At 38.0% G+C, this 16543-nt stretch overlaps 1 protein-coding gene across 1 annotated transcript in view; it reads right to left on the bottom strand.

Annotated features, from left to right (window-relative positions):
* The window catches only part of Kif5b (kinesin family member 5B), a 38960-nt gene that overhangs the window by 7569 nt on the left and 14848 nt on the right, over positions 1-16543 (bottom strand). Inside the window, exons 10-23 of the mRNA XM_027405475.1 lie at positions 16252-16397; positions 15262-15410; positions 13626-13819; positions 13218-13286; positions 9608-9814; positions 7317-7460; positions 5765-5953; positions 5224-5341; positions 4456-4517; positions 4247-4356; positions 3278-3379; positions 1420-1480; positions 1251-1322; positions 931-1035 (exon numbers count right to left, since the gene is read on the bottom strand). Of these exons, the coding sequence (XP_027261276.1) occupies positions 931-1035; positions 1251-1322; positions 1420-1480; positions 3278-3379; positions 4247-4356; positions 4456-4517; positions 5224-5341; positions 5765-5953; positions 7317-7460; positions 9608-9814; positions 13218-13286; positions 13626-13819; positions 15262-15410; positions 16252-16397 (1728 nt within the window). The remainder of the gene's footprint in view (positions 1-930; positions 1036-1250; positions 1323-1419; positions 1481-3277; positions 3380-4246; positions 4357-4455; positions 4518-5223; positions 5342-5764; positions 5954-7316; positions 7461-9607; positions 9815-13217; positions 13287-13625; positions 13820-15261; positions 15411-16251; positions 16398-16543) is intronic.

The following is a 16543-nucleotide window of genomic DNA, read 5'->3' as shown; positions in this document are numbered from 1 at the left end:
GCCTGACTGAGCTGTAATCCCTCTCTCTGTACCTAGGCAGACAATGAAGTAGAACATAATGTAGTTACTTCCTTCAGTAATATAACCTTTGGGTATATTTTTGAGACAGAGCTTCATATATCCCACATGACCTCCTATTCATGTAGTGAAGGATGATGACCTTGATCCTCTGGTCTCTATTGCCCCAGTTAGGATTACAGGTAGGTACGTAATACCATGTCCAGTTTTTATAGAAGTTATGGGTACTGAACCCAGTGTTTTGTGCATCTTAGGCAAATGCTACTACCCAAGCTAAGTATCCAGTGCCTTCTTTAGGTATATGAACCCCCCCCAAAAAAACTCCACAGTAATAAAGCTAAAACATTTTTAACTTTACATTGGCGAAATCACAGAATTTGCAGAAACAAGGTTGTATTTTTAAAAATTGGCAATATAAACATATACATTCCTGTAAAAAATATAATTTTCTCATTACGTTACACTATGTATTTCAGATAACAGGCAAAAAGACCAACAAAGGAAAAGACCATGCTTTAACTACAAAATGGAGCCTAGCCAATAACTTAACAAGAAATTTCAGCCTTGAACTCCTATAGAGGAAATAAGGATATTTCATACTTTCCACAGAACTTGCTTAGTAACAGAGTTGACAAAAACATTAACTTCTCACCCAGGCATGTAGTGCATACCTATAATCACAGCACTTGGGAAGCAGAGCAGAAAGATTGTTAACCTACATAATGAGACCAAGGTTCAAAAATAAAAATTAAAATGTTAACTTCCCAGCAAGTTCTGGTCTCTGTATGACTGCTCAAAATGAAACAACAAAGCGGCCCAGAGCATAACGGTTCCGGGCTCTGAAGGTTGAGACGTTTCCTACTCCCGCACTTACAGTTCTGCACTGTTGCCACACTACACGTTCTCTATTACCTGCTTGTGCACTTTGGTGAGCTGTTCCAGATTGTTTTCAAGGAAGGAGATTTTCTGCTTCTGTGCAGCACTGCCACCAGTGTCATCAGAGTCAACCTCAGCACTCTGAGGGAAGGATGGTAACAAAAGCAGAGAAACTGTAAAGTTCAAAAACCTGACCTTCCTCCACACAAACACGAACACAAACATAACAAAGACACGCTCACATATACATACAAAACAAACAAACAAACAAACAAACAAAAACTAAACAAAAAGATAAAAAGGATCACACACAGGAGGAACATCCCTACAAGTAGCCCTTGGCACTATGATATCACCTTTTTCACCCTGGTAGCCAGGTCCTGAACAAAGAGCTTACGTAGGTTGTGTAATGTCTGAAGTTCTTTTGCCTTGAATTAAGAATAAAGATATTGGTCATTCAAAACAATTACAGCAGAAAAATATAAAACATACTCCCCAGTCATACTCATTTTCAAATTTTCTTACCACTGTCTCCTCCAAACCCTTCAAGTCTTGCCTTGCTTGCTCTCGTCTGTCTTGCATAACCCTAAAATGAAGCAACACAGGTACATGTTTTCAACTTTGATTCCATAAATCAGTTTTTTTTTTTTTTTTTTTTTCTGGTTTTTTGAGACAGGGTTTCTCTGTGTAGCTTTGGAGCCTATCCTGGCACTTACTCTGGAGACCAGGCTGGCCTTAAACTCACAGAGATCCGCCCGCCTCTGCCTCCCGAGTGCTGGGATTAAAGGCGTGCGCCACCAATGCCCGGCCCCCATAAATCAGTTTTATTTAGCAAAAATTAAATCAAATTTTATTAAATTCAAATAGAAAGATGCTCATATTTAAACAACAGTTTGTGTTTGCCCATGCTGTATCTATCTTTTTTTTTTAGTTTCTTGAGACAGGGTTTCTCTGTGTAACAGCCCTGCTGTCCTGGAACTAACTTTATAGACCAGGTTGGTCTTAAACTCACAGAGACCAGCCTGACTCTGCCTCCTGAATGCGGTTATTAAAGGTGTGCACCACCATCCAGCTATAGAGTATCTTTTAAAGAAATCTATATATAGTATTTCAGTCTCTTTTTCAATATATAGTTTAAAAGGGAGAAACAGCCCTCATATAGCAATGGAAGAGATCAAACAGTATGAGACTGAGTTCATATAAGGGATGACTCCAATTTTTATTCTAATAGATGCTACACATATAGTATGCTGCTAATTCATCCAAAATAATTGATACTAAAATTTGTCTGAGACTAAAATATTTTATAGCACACAAAACTACAGCTGAAATCCAGTAGAATCAATCCCCTGTCTGCAGAGATGGGACTTAAACCCAGAGCTCTGTGCATACCTGGAACATTCCCAGTCCTCAGCGGAATGTTTATGCAATCCACTCTGAACTGGTCTTACAGTGTAACTATCCTAACTACCATAGTTAATTTGCAAATCATTTCTTAAAATTCAAGGCTTGTGGAAGACTATCATCATGAGTTATCTACCTACTCAGACTCTGGGGGAAAAAAGAAATTCATAGTCAAGAAGGAAAAGTATGAGGGGGCCGGGAAACACCTGCCCCAAAAATTAAGGTTAGGGGCTAGAAAGATAGTTTGGCAGTTGAAGCACTTGTTACTCTTGCAGAGGACCCATTTGATTCCCAGCACCCACACGCTGACTTGAGACACTTGTGGCTTCACTTCTAGAGGATCTGTCACCCTCTTCTGACTTCTGAGGGCACTGGCACACACATGGTAAACATACATAAATCTGGGCAGGCCACTAATACATATTAAGAGACAGAAACAAAACAAAGACCCCCAAACCTCAAAACAAACCACAAAACTTTTATTAAAAAACGAGGGTCAAAAGCCAGGTGGTGGTGGCATACACCTTTAATCCCAGCACTTGGGAGGCAGAGGCAGGTGGATCTCAGTGAGCTCAAGGCTAGCCAGGTCCACAAAGCAAGTTCAAGGGCAGCCAGGGCCATCATTCCACAGAGAAACTGTCTCGAAAATCTTAAAAAAATAAAATAAAATAAAATAAAAAGCTGAAAATTCAATGTCTTTTTATGAAAAACCAAATTTGACAAAATATAAGAAATATATTCTACAATTTTCTAAATTATTTATCAGATTTTAAGATGGTTTTTATGATAGATCCTGAAGTACTACAGACAACAAGAAAACAAATGCAGTCTGAGAAACAGGACTATAGTCTAGGTGAGACCTTGCTTCACTACAGAACAAGAACATATCACAAATCAAAGCAAGGCAAAAGGTAGCCACGCCCATGGGCAGTGCCCACAATGCCTTGTATTTCTAAACTTTAATCCAAGTGACACTCACGTGAGCTCATGCAGCTTCCTGCTCTTCTCCTGGTCTGTGGCTTTCAGCCTCTCATGCTCCACTCTTAGGCGCTCCTGCTCCAACACCATCTTCTGGTTTTGGCTGACGGAAGAATAGACTACAAGTTCAACCTCAAAGTTTCCTGAATGTTAGCATCAAAATTTAAGTTTGGTAGGGAGGAGGGGGGCGCTTTTGCTTTTTGAAATAGGACCTTATTACATATTCTTGCCCAAGAACTTGGAACCTTCCTGCCTCAGCCTAGGATTACAGATGTGTGCCACTATACTGGGCTTGACCTCTACAATGTTCTATCTCATTTGCCAACTGGCCAGGACCTCATTGCTTTGTTCTCTATGGGTAGGAAAGTGAAGGGTTTGGACACTTTCAGCCATGTGGTATTTCCCATATGATCATCTGAAATCACTTCATTCTGCTCCCCAAATTTTTATCTTCACTTCCATTAGGTACTGGTAACAAGAACCATCTCTCCAAATCTGTCATTACTTACTTTGTTCCTCCCTTTAGATTTTTTTTTACCCAAATTACCAGGTTTCTCTATCTTATAGTCTATGTATGTGAAGATAAGAAACATGAGAAGAGAAGAAATGGCTTCTAGATAAAAGATAATGACTTTTAAAAATAAAACAACATCCCCATAGTTGGAGATGCCTTTCTCAAACATCTTAGAAGCTAGTAATCACCTACACTAACAAGTTCAAACTGGAGCTCCTTGCTCTCTTTCCCCTATTTTACAAAATATTCTGATGAAAAGGTCTAAAAATATATTTTCAAAACTGATCTGGAACTTGGGAAGTTTTACTAAAAATATGATAAAAATTCTAATTTCACTGAAAACAAGATTCTAGTGAGAATGGGTTTATCTATTAGTATCTTATCATCCTCTCTTGTTTGAAGAGTCAACCTTTTTGAATTAGTTTCTACCAACTCAGCGAAAAATACAACACTTACTCTTGGAGATCAGTGATTAGTTTTTCCTTTGCTTCAACTTCATCTCTCAAACTACTGATTTGTTTCTGGTGAGTTTCTCTGTGACTCTGGATCTGCTGTTCAACAGCTTGCTAAAATTAATTTGGAAGGGGAAAGATATTAAAGTTAGACTAAGATTAATAATAATGATGGATTAAAAACATTAGGACGAACTGGAGCATCAAACTTGCCTTAACTTCATTTGCAGTCTGAACCTTGTTTAAGTGCTCCTTTTCCATTTCATGGACTTTTTCTGTTTGCGTACAAGAGAGTGAGAGAGGGAAAAAAAAAAGAGGACCAAAGTGAGCCTCAAGATTCCTAATAGAAACCAGAGAGCAAATATGTTTTCTAAGAACTTGGCCAAGCTGGCGGTGGTGGCACATGCATTTAATCCCAGCATTCTGGAGGCAGAAGCATGTGAATTTCTGTGAGTTTGAGACCAGCCTGGTCTACAAAGTGAGTACCAGGACAGCCAGAGCTACACAGAGAAACCCTGTTTTGAAAAACAAAAAAAACAACAACAACAAAAAAGGAACTTGGCCAAACTCTCCAAGTTCAATTACACTAGGATACTTCATTAACACCACTGTACTGATATCACACAAAGGAAATGACATAGTTTCTAAGTGTTAGGATTTATGTTAGGATTTACATATATACAAGAGCTTTGTGGGAAATCCCTTGAATTGCTATTTATACTCAATTTTTATACTCAATTTTTCTTTTTTCTCAACAGGTGTGTGTGTGTGCCACACATGTTCACATGAATGTGTTCATCTGTGTGTGTATGTATTTGCAGGCCAGATACTCCTTATGAAAATATTTCAAAGCCACGATGGATAATTTATTTACTATTCCAAATTTTTTATACTCTTACCATTTTCTTTCAGTTTAAGTATGTGTACAACAACTATATAAAAGTAAGGAAGAGTATGGACATAGCAATCAGGAGCCAATACCTTGTGCTCGAAGTTGGACTAGTTCCTCACCAAGAGAATCAACAGATTCCTCCAGCTGTCTCTTCTTTTGTTCTACATTTTGAAGGTATTCAGTCAGTGACTTAATTTTGGCTTCGTGCTTTGGGGAAAAAAATACTGATATGAAGTGGGAAATATCTCACATACACTGTGCAGTTAAAATATGAAGATTAGACAATTATCTATACAGCTTATATCACCTGCAACCTGAGACATTGCTATTACTGACCCTCCTTGAACAGTTCCTCAAGTAGTATCTACCATTACTCAGCAGCCAAAGACAGAACACTGGTCCCTGCAGTTTTGCTAATCCATTTTGTCATCAGTCATATGTTTTTGGCCAATTTCCATACTTAGGATGTACATGTTAAATCATTCAGCTACACTAAGAACTACACTAAGAAAACAAGGCCTTTTGTTACTGAAAGAAAATAAACAGAAGCTTATGATTCTGAAAACCTTTATAATAAAATTTACACATTAATTTTTTAGAACCCCCCCAAAGCCATTATGTAAAACATACTTGGGAGATACGAAGCTGGCATGCTGCTAACTCCTTCTCATTTTCTTCCATTTTTTTGTTGCTCTCAGTCTGTGTGCTTTCTAGTTGTTTGCAGCGTTTCACCATGGTTTTTACTTCTGATTTCATTTTGCTAATGTAGAGCCTTGCAACAGTGAACTCTTCATCTATCATACCAGTTCCCTCTGGTTGCTGTGAGAAAAACATGAAGTAAGTTAAAGCTAGGGCCACATGGTAGCAAACACCTTTAATCCCAGTACTTGGGAGGCAGAGGCAGTAAGATCTCTGTAAGCTCAAGAACAGCCTATTTACAAACTGAACCAAGTGAGAACCTGTCTCAAAATAAAACACCAAATACCACCACCGCCCTCAAAAAGGGGGGGGGGAGTTAAAGCCAAAATTGTTCAATGTCTATTTTCCCAAATTAGGTTTGTTAGCCATTCAGTCTAGGCAAGTCAATGAGGTGCTTTTTCCAAAACATCATGTGTATAGCCAGATAGATAGCTCCTAGGGTAAAATGCATGCTGTCAAGTATGAGGACTTAGATTTTCAGCCACAGAACCCAGGTAAAAGCTCAGCAGGTGTGGTGGTCACTTTTAATCTCTGTGGTAAGGAAGCTAGACAACTGAGCTCTCCCCTTCCACCATGGGTTCCAGGGATCAAATTCAGGCCATCAGGATTATGTGGTAAGTACCCTTGCCCACTAAGCCACCACCACCAGGCCAGAAAGGTGATTTTTAATGGAAAATCTTTACACATTTGAGGGAAGAATCCAATAAGGCTCAATGAGGTTGCATTGTGAATATTCTATTTCTGTGCCCTGGTTTACTCCCTCTTTTCTCATCAAAATTAAGGGGCTGGAAGATGTCTCAATGTTTTTGTTGCTGCTCTTCCAGATGAGCTGAACTGGGTTGCCAGCACCTAGATGGGGCATCACAACAGCTGTTAACTCCAGCTTCAAGGGATATAAGACTCTCTTCTGCCCTTCAGAGACACATGTACACACACGATATACACTCACACATATATAAATAAAAAAAATCTAATAATATAGTTAACACTACCTACCACACATGGTTATGAGGATAACAGGTATGAAAAGAACTTTGTCAAAAACCAAATAGTAGGGCTGGAGATACAGTGTAGTCAGTAAAACACAAAAGCCTGAGGATTTTTTTCTTTTTAAATCCACATTAAAAATATCAAAATTCAAAACAAAACACAGCCAGGTATAGTGGGCACATAATTGTATTCCCAATGCTTGGGAGGAAGGGGTCCCTGTAGGAAGTCCCAGGTCCCATTGAGAGAGAGACTTGTTTAAAAAACAACAACAAACAAACAAACAAACAAACAAAACAAGGAAAGAAGCAAAGAAAAAGAAAACCCCAACCAAAGTGAGTGGGTGCTGAGAAACAATATCTACGACTGATCTCTCACCTTCACACACACCTGAAAACATATGCACCTGCACAATAATGTGTATACACAACAGAACAGTAAGCCTAAGGGTGAGTTGTATACGGAAAATTACATGTAATATTAGTGTCCACGTTACCTTCACATCATTATTTCCCACAGCAATTCCTATTTCTGCAAGGTCTTTTAGTAATGATGCCATCATTTCAGCTGCTCGTTTCTTCTGGTGGTTGGTCATTTCCTTCAGTTTCTGAAGCTCAGCATCAATACTTGCTAAAGTTGCCTGCCAGAATGAAAACAGTACAGATGAGACTCTTCAAATATTCATTATAATCCTTACAAAAGCATTTATTCCTTGCTTAGAGATTCTTGATCTATAATGAATGATGAGGTAGCTTCCAGTTCAAGCTTAAAAAATAAGACTCCAAACTAGATAAAGTAGACATGTTTTAGTCTTATAGCCCAGTAAAAGCAGGTATAAACTGTATCAATTCACTAAGTTCCTCAGATTGGATGTTTTCTGCATAGAAATGGGGAAATTCAGTAGTAATCACCTACGACCATATTTTTGTTTATCTTTTGAAATTAGTCTGAACAAATTAATGTTTGGAATACTATTCCCTGGTTTTGGAGAACTGCTTTCTATGCAGTTAGTATGCTTCCTTTATTTACTTTGTATATGCCCACTAAAGAAAATCTACCTAGTAATAATTATTATTTTACTACTATGATATAAGCAATTATCTAGGAGATAATGATGAATCAATGGAGTTTAATTACTCTAACTGTATAAAGTCATCACATTTGAAAGAGTGTAATCCAATTCGGCCCATGTTAAAATGACACCTCAAAAAACAAACAAACAAAAGACTCCTCAAATATCAAACGTAGCATTTTTAATGCAATTTATTGACTTTTAGTCAATATTTGAGTACAGATGTCATCATTTCAACTTACTATTTATTCAGGACATTTCTTTTAGTTTCTATATATCAACAGAACATTTGTTTCCTCAGTTTACAATATAATAACTAGTTCTCTAGGTTTCATAATTCAGCATGTTTCTACCATAATCAAACTGTCAGGTATTTTCCTTAACATCTAGACAACAGTACGGCTTAAATACATAAACAACAAAATCTAGTGATTTCAGCTCCACATCTGTGCTATAAGTACAACTGTCTTAAACACCAAAGCCAGTGGACAAAAGCCAACTTAACACCTATAAGATTCACCTGTTGTTTTACAAAACAGCAATTAGGTTTGCTAAAATAATTCAAGTGGGGAAGGATTATAATGTTCTTAGATATCCTTGGTAACTAACTAGAACAAATCTAACTGTTAACTTTGGAGATTAAAAACAGAAGAAAAAAAAAAACTCATTGGGAGCAGTAAACCTTTTATTTAAAAGCTCTATTTCTTTTTATTATTTTATGTGTATGAGTGTTGGGGGCTTGTGTGCCACCATGTGGGTGCTAGGAATCAAACTAGATCCTGAAAGAGCAGCAAATGCTTTCAACCACTGAGCCAACTCTTTAGCCCCTTAAGGCACTATTTTGTAGTAACTCAGAATAGGTAAATCTTTTAAAGGTGCTATTTAATAAAAGGTCAAGAGCAGTAAACCTTTTAAAGGCACTATTTCTTAGTATTGACTACTTTCAGACTTGAACACAGATAGGAAAGCTATGACAGGCACCAACACTGAACACAACTAGGAACTGATTTCTAAGCAGAAAGTCAGTAGTAACACCCGAAACATGGGACCAGTATTGTTGAAATAATAACAGCTATTTGCTACTTCTGATGTCACTCCAGGAAGTAGGCAACCCACATGAAATCTCCATATGAGGTCTTGTTCCCTGTTCTGAGAAAGCTATTGCTCCAGTCAGTATTCCAGTGAGAAAACAGTAATTATTCAAAGTAATAAACCATGACTACTTTAAAGAACTCAATTACATAGCATTTCCTCCCTCCCTTCCTCTCTTGGTTTTGCTGAGACAGGGCATCACTGCATAGCCCAGGTTGTCCTGGAATTTGCAGCTATCTTCTTCTCTCTCCTTCCCTAGGGCTATAATTAGAGACACATGCCACGACATCTGGCCACATTTACTATTTTTTTACATGCATATTTCTTAATTTGAGTTTGATTGTCTGATAGCTTTACTAAAATGTGTTATTTTTCCTAACATTAAAACTGCCCAACATCATTTAAATTAACAATTAAATTATTTATCAATATACTTTTAGGATCCAAAATAATAACGCTGTTGACCTACCTCCTAGGGTTTATATATAAGTAGTGAGGGTGAGACCTGAGTGTCTTAAGAGCTAATGTTACCAGTATCTTAGACATATAAGGGAATAACTTACTTACATAATTTTTCATTTAACATTACTTATACTTAAGTATAAAGAAAAAATTTTTCTTACAGATTTTTGATTCAATTCATCACTAAGCAATTCATATTCCTTAGTTTTGTCTTCAACTTCCTGAGACTTCTGATCATAATTAACAGCCAGTTCCTCTAAGGCTTGTAGAACTTCCTTGACTTCCTCTTTAGAGGCATCATTTTCTGCTTGGAGGCGGTTCAGTTCAGCTTGCAGATTATCTTGATCCCTTCTGGTTGATGCCAGAAGCTAAAAGAAAGAATAAATCAGAATTTTAACAAACTTGCAAGAAGACATTCATCTGCTTCATGATGCACAAAAAGAAGAGGAATGAAAAGCAGCACTATTAACGGTGCTGATACTTTATTCTTTAGCAAATGCACTGAACACCTACTATGCGCAGGTACTGTGCTATAGTCTGTCTTTGAGGAACCTACTAAAACTGAAGTTCAGAGGCTGGGCATTTGTGGTGCAGGCCTTTAATCCCAGCACTCGGGAGGCAGAGGCAGGAGGATCTCTGTGAGTTCGAGGCCAGCCTGGTCTCCAGAGTGAGTGCCAGGATAGGCTCCAAAGCTACACAGAGAAACCCTGTCTCGAAAAACCAAGAAAAAAAAAACAGAAAAAAAAAAAAAAAGCCAACAACTGAAGTTCAGGAAAATAAGGGCAACACAAGGCATAATTTAACTGCATAGAAGAGATAGCAGACTACTAGGTATCATAGGAAAAGGATATCATCTCTCTGGTTGGTATTCAGGGAGAAGTTATAAATTTAGATCTGGGACTGGAGACACGGCTCACCACTTAAGAGCATTTGCTGCTCTTCCAGAAGATATAGACTCAGACCCCACCACCCATGTCAGGAGGAACACAACTGTCTCTAACTCCAGTTTCAGGGAATCAAATGCCTTCTTGTGTTCTCTTAAGGCACCAGGCACACACATGGTACACGTGCATACATGCAGGCACTCAAATATATACAGGAAATCACAGGAAATCATCTTTAAAGAACTTAGATTTGCTATGCCTTAGAGAAACGTTTCAGCATATTAAGTTTGAACTGGAGAGAAGACAAAGGATCAGCCAGGTCAGTTACTTTCCAGAAAAGACATTTGGAAATGCATAGGAATGTTAGTAATGATTATTAATAGCATTAGTGAATAGGAATCATGAACACTAAATGTGCCACAGTACATAGGACAGACAGTAAAAAACAATTATCAAATCCCCAATGCTAAGAGAGTCCCTTCAAAAATAATGCTATAGTTGAAGTAAATAAGAAGACACTAGGCATGGTGGCACACACCAGAAGACTGAGGCAGGAACACAGTGCTGGGCTATCTTAGCGTCAATGTGGAGTTCCAGGCCAACTAAAAAACAAGACCATGTCTCAACCAACACTCCAAAAAGATAAAACAATAAAATCAGATTTTTCTGATGGTGAATATTTCATCCTACTGGAGCTTATAGCTTTTTCTATTCCTTCAGGCACTCAAAGAACCTTAAATAGGGACTAGTTTTCAATTATTTCCACTATATTGGGTGAAATAAAATGAGGATCCATGGGAGAAATGAGATGAAAAGTGGCACAGACTGGGTGTAGGAAGACAGCACGAAGGAGTAAAAGTATGTTTATTCATGTGACATTCACATTCTCCAAAAAAGTCATGTTGGAAATTACACAATTACTAACAACTGTGATGGCTATTCTTGGTTGTCGACTTGACTATATCTGGAATTAACTAAAACCCAAATGGCTGGGCACACCTGTGAGGGTATTTTTTTTCTTAATTAAATCATTTGAAGTGGGAAGACCCATTTCTAGCCAGATCTTTTTTTTCCCCCCTGGGACAGGGTTTCTCTGCATTGTTTTGAAGGCTGTCCTGGAACTCACTCTGTAAACCAGGCTGGCCTCGAACTCAGAGATCCACCTACCTCTGCCTCTCAAGTGCTGGGATTAAAGGTGTGCACCACCAACAGCCAGCTAGTCCAGATCTTTCAAGGTGAGAAGATCCACCTTTAATCTGGGTGACACTTTCTACTGGCAGCCTATGTTAGGCCATGGAAGAAGGAGGTTTTTACTTTTTGATTGCTTGCTCTCATTCTGGCGGGGAAGTACATTCCTTCAAGGTAGGCATTAGAGCCCACTTCTTTGCAATTCTGTTGTATGTTTAAGACTAGCTGAGACATCCAGCCTTGTGGACTGAACAACTACTGGATTCTTGGATCTTCTGTTGGTAGACAGCTTATTGAACTAGCTAGACTACAGCCTGTAGGTCATTCTAATAAATCCCCTTTAATACGAGTACGCACGAGCACACACACACACAGACACACAGCTACCACCAAGTTGCAGCACATAAACTCAGCAGCCTGAGATATGAACATGTAATATGTATGCATCCTCAGGCCTGTGACATCAAAGAACTCTGTTTAAATATCTGGGCTCAGGTTCCAAAACTACTGTATGTTATTAACTATAGTGTTTTTACTGTGCATACAAGTTTTTCTGCTCTTACAGAAATAAGGTGATTCAATTATGGAAAATAAAGACTTTCAGTATTTTCCTACCATCATGACCCAACATGCAAATATCAAATTTATGGTGGTAGTGTTTTAAAGTTTATTAGTATTATTTTGGTTTTTCAAGATAGAGTTTCTCTGGGTAGCCCTGGCTGTCTCTGAACCCGATCTATAGATCAGGCTGGCCTTGAATTCAAGAGATCTGCCTGTCTCTGCCTCCTGAGTACTGGGATTACAGCATGCACCAATACCACCAGGCTTGAATACTTAATTGTAAAAACTGCCACAAGGCTGGATAGTGGCAATGCATGTCTTAAATCCCAGCACTTGTAGGGCAGGCAGGAGGGTCTCTGTGAGTTCGAGGCCAGCTTGGTCTATAGTAAGTTCCAGGACAGCCAAGATTATTACACAGAGAAACCCTGTCTTGAAAACCAAAACCAACTAAACAAACAAACAAAAACCTGCCACGACTTCCTGACTAAAGTATCATAAATATTGTTTGGTGAGTTTTGGCTTCGGATTAGGACAAAAATTTCAGGAATTATGAAATGGCCCTTAAACATACTTCTATCAATTTGTACGACGTATTTACACCAAGTGGCATTCTCAGCATTATAAAATCAAGAAACTGAACAACTCAGTGTTGAAGATGCTGTGTTCTGCAGTATCAAATGTGCAGCCAAGATTTAATTCTTCATCTAAAAATGGTGAAGTATTCATTAGTATTCAAATCTGCTTTCACACACACACACCCCTCCCCCAAACAAGGTTTCTCTGTGTAGCCCTGGCTGTCCTGGAACTCACTTGGTAGACCAGGCTAGCTTTGAACTCACAAAGATCCGTCTGCCTCTGCCTCCCAAGTGCTGGCTGGGGATAAAGGCGTGCACCATCACTCCTGGCTCTGCTCTCGTTTTTAATACCAAGAATAAATGCAGGCCACAGAACTGTTCTAAAATAAATTTATGATTTATTATAAGTAAATGTTTGGTTTATATGCCCATTATACTAACACACTGACAGTTATGCATGCATACATTTAACAACCCTAAAGGTATAATACAATCAGAACTCCACAGATTCTTTTATCTTTAGATGGTAAACACTAAAGCTTTTTTGGGAGCATTTAACTCACCTCTTCCTGATCCAACATTTGGGTCTTCAATTTCTCTACCAATTGGCTTTGTTGGTTAATCTCTTCATCCTAAAAATTTAAAGGATCCCGTTAGCAAAGTAGACTATAATCTGGTTTGCTTCCCAACAGCAACTCCTCCAAAGTAGTCCACAGAATTAAATTCCTTTCTCTCTTTTCTTTTTCTTTCTTTTTTTGAGACAGAGTTTCTTTGTGTAGCCCTGGCTGTCCTGGAACTCTCTGTGTAGAGCAGGTTGGCCTTGAACTCACAGAGATCTACCTACTCTGTCTCCCAAGTGCTGGAATTAAAGGCATGTACCACCACTACCCTGCCCAGAATTAAATTCCTAAGGAAACTTGAAAAGGGAATTCTGATACAGACAAATCTAAAATAAGTAATATAAAATCTACCTTGTCATCAAGTTGTTTATACAATTTAGCAATTTCTTCTTCACACTTTCTTCTTTCAGCATCTGTAAAACTGCCAGTCACTCCAATTGCAGCTGCTGGTTTATCATTGGTAATAGTAATATCTTTATCTGCTGTGAAAGCCTCCAAATTGGCTTTCTCTTTGTCAAACTGTTCATCAATAGGCACTGTCTCCCCTAAAATAAGACAATGAAATGGTTACTACAAATCTGCACATCTCAACTAATGCACATTCTTTCCCTCTGCGTGTCCACTTTCCTTCTGCTTTGACCAAGTTTGCTGCTGGTGTTAGCTACTGCCATTGTTAGCACAGATTTGTTTGGACTTTACAAAGTACTTTAATTTCTCTGTTAAATTTGGATACAATAGCTACTCTGAATCATCAAGTGATTCATTCATCTCTATTTCTTTAGGGTCAACCATGGACACTTTATTTTACATCTCTGTGATGCCATGTTTTCCTGAATGATCTTTACTGTATGCTTTGATGTCAACATCTGAAGAACTACCTACTTATTTTAGTCTTTGCAGATTATATTTGTTCAAGAAATCCCAGCAACAGTCAGCTGATCTGGAATTGCTAGACAGAATATTATGCATAGTTCTGAAGCCCAGTAGTGTACCAATCAGGCCTGCCTGCTGCTGAGAGCTGTCCATATCCTGGGAATGCTAATGTTGGAGACGAGTCCATTTAACAGACTTAAAGCCTGAGGTTGCAAGTTCTGACTTGGCACTGGGGCAGGACTATAGGCAACTGTTTGAGGTATAGAAAAGAGGAAGTTTGCCTAGTCTTGGGGTCTAATGTACATTTATTTCCTTTTCTTTCTCCCTATCCTAGGTAAGGAATAGGGAGACACAACAAATCTAAAAGTGTTCTTCTTACCCTTTACATTGAAACTTTGCTTATTATTAAACTACATCAAGCCCTATTTTTCACCTGTCATTGAAATAAATGTTTTTCCAAGGGGTGATGGGTAGCAAATCCCATTTCACCATCCTTCTTTGTTCCTCTTCCTTACTCAACATCAGCAGCTCTCACCAACTTTTCTTTCTGCTGTGTTCTTGAGTTTTTTGTTTGTTTTTGAGATTTGTAGAGTCTTGCCATGTAGACCAGAACCTGCCTTAGAAATGCTGAGATTAAAAGCGCATGCTACCACTTCTGGTTACTTTTTACTTATATGTATTTATATAAGTAAATATATATAAGTATTTATATATATGTATGTATTCATATTTTATACAAGACGTTATTACATAGGCTAGGCAGGGCCAAACTTACAAAATCATTGATGTTTTGTTTCCCAAGCGCTAGGCATGTACCTCAAAGCTTTGTCCCCGAGATCTGGACATCTGGAATTTCCCTTGATCTTACCTGCTTCTTTGAAATCCATCAAATCCTGCCTGTTACTGACTCCCTTTTAGCCTAGGCACCTTACTATACTGTAGCAACTATGGCTCCTATTGTTTTAAGTAAAGCAAACCTGATCTTTATTTGAAGACCAGTATATGTTTAGAAACTGAAAATGTTTTATTTGCATTTAGCATTCATATAAAAAAGTCAAGTATGGAAAATAGTCCCAAGACAGAAAATTTAACTGACAAATCCTTAGGTTATTACCATTACGCCATCGGTTGAGTTCATTTTCAAGCCACTGAATGGTGTTTCGGAGAGTCTTATTTTTTTCCTTTTCTTTTTCATACTTCTTTTTCCACTGCTCTGCAGTTAACTCTACATTGACACAGACTGTGTTCTTAATTGTTTTGGCTCTAAGAGATGTAATACAGAAAATACGACATAATTAAGGAAGAGTAGTAATTACAAACAGATAACTGACATTCCTATTTAATATAAGAGTATATAGCTAAGTTAACAAACTGTCCAAGAGTATCTAGTTTTCTCTAAGAATTAACAATAAAGGATACCACAGAATATTGTCTATTCACAACCCAAATAAATTTCCGTCAGCCCTAAATCTTTGGTAACATTAAAAAAATACATCAAAACTAAGGAAATATACTTATTTTCCCAACTCACCTTGCAAGATTTTATCAATGACATGTTATTATTGCAGCTCTAGGACAATGTTGTCATTGGTTTTCCTACAGTAGCCATTTCACATACATTACTTTGAGCCTGTCAGTGAATTTAACACAGGCTCATATATCTGACTTATCATCTAATTCAAATGCTTAGTTTCATCAATGGGAAATTCCCACAAAAATGTGACTGAATTTCACAATTAATTTTAATGTCTATGAAAAGTTAAAAGCTTATCAGTCTAAAATATGGATCTAATTTATATTACCTATGCCCTGCTTCAAAAGTACAGGATTTAGCTATGACAAAAAGTATGGATTTGAATTTACTGAGTAGTAGCTATCTGACATTATTAATTTTTATACACAAATGTCTTTAGACATTTTTATTGTTCTTGTTGTTTTTCTAGAGACAGGGTTTGGGTTGCCCTGGCTGTCCTGGAACTCACTCTGAAGACCAGGCTGGCCTCAAACTCACAGAGATCTGCCTGCTTCTACCTCCTGAATGCTGGGATTAAAGGAGTGCTCCATTACCGCCCAGCTTTAGATTTTGTATTTCTTAACAACAAACCTTTGGCCAAAGAGGAGTGTTGATTTTGTTTCAGACTCATTGTATGATGACGGAGAGCAGCAAATGACAATAGTTGTCCTACAGTTGCCACCTAATGAATCTTGAAGAATTCTGGTCATTTTGCTATCTCGATATGGAACATAGGTCTACAAACAAAAACCAAGAAAACAAAACCAGTGGGTTTTTATACAATAAAATTTGTTCTACAACTTTTCTTTCTTTCTTTTTTTTGGGGGGGGGGGATTTCGAGTCAGGGTATCTCTGTCTAACAGCTCTGACTGTCCTGGAGCTT

This window comes from Cricetulus griseus, chromosome 3 (genome assembly GCF_003668045.3).
Source record: "Cricetulus griseus strain 17A/GY chromosome 3, alternate assembly CriGri-PICRH-1.0, whole genome shotgun sequence".
NCBI lineage: Eukaryota > Metazoa > Chordata > Mammalia > Rodentia > Cricetidae > Cricetulus > Cricetulus griseus.
Note: the sequence above shows the minus strand (reverse complement) of the source record. Positions and strands in the feature narration are given on the sequence as shown.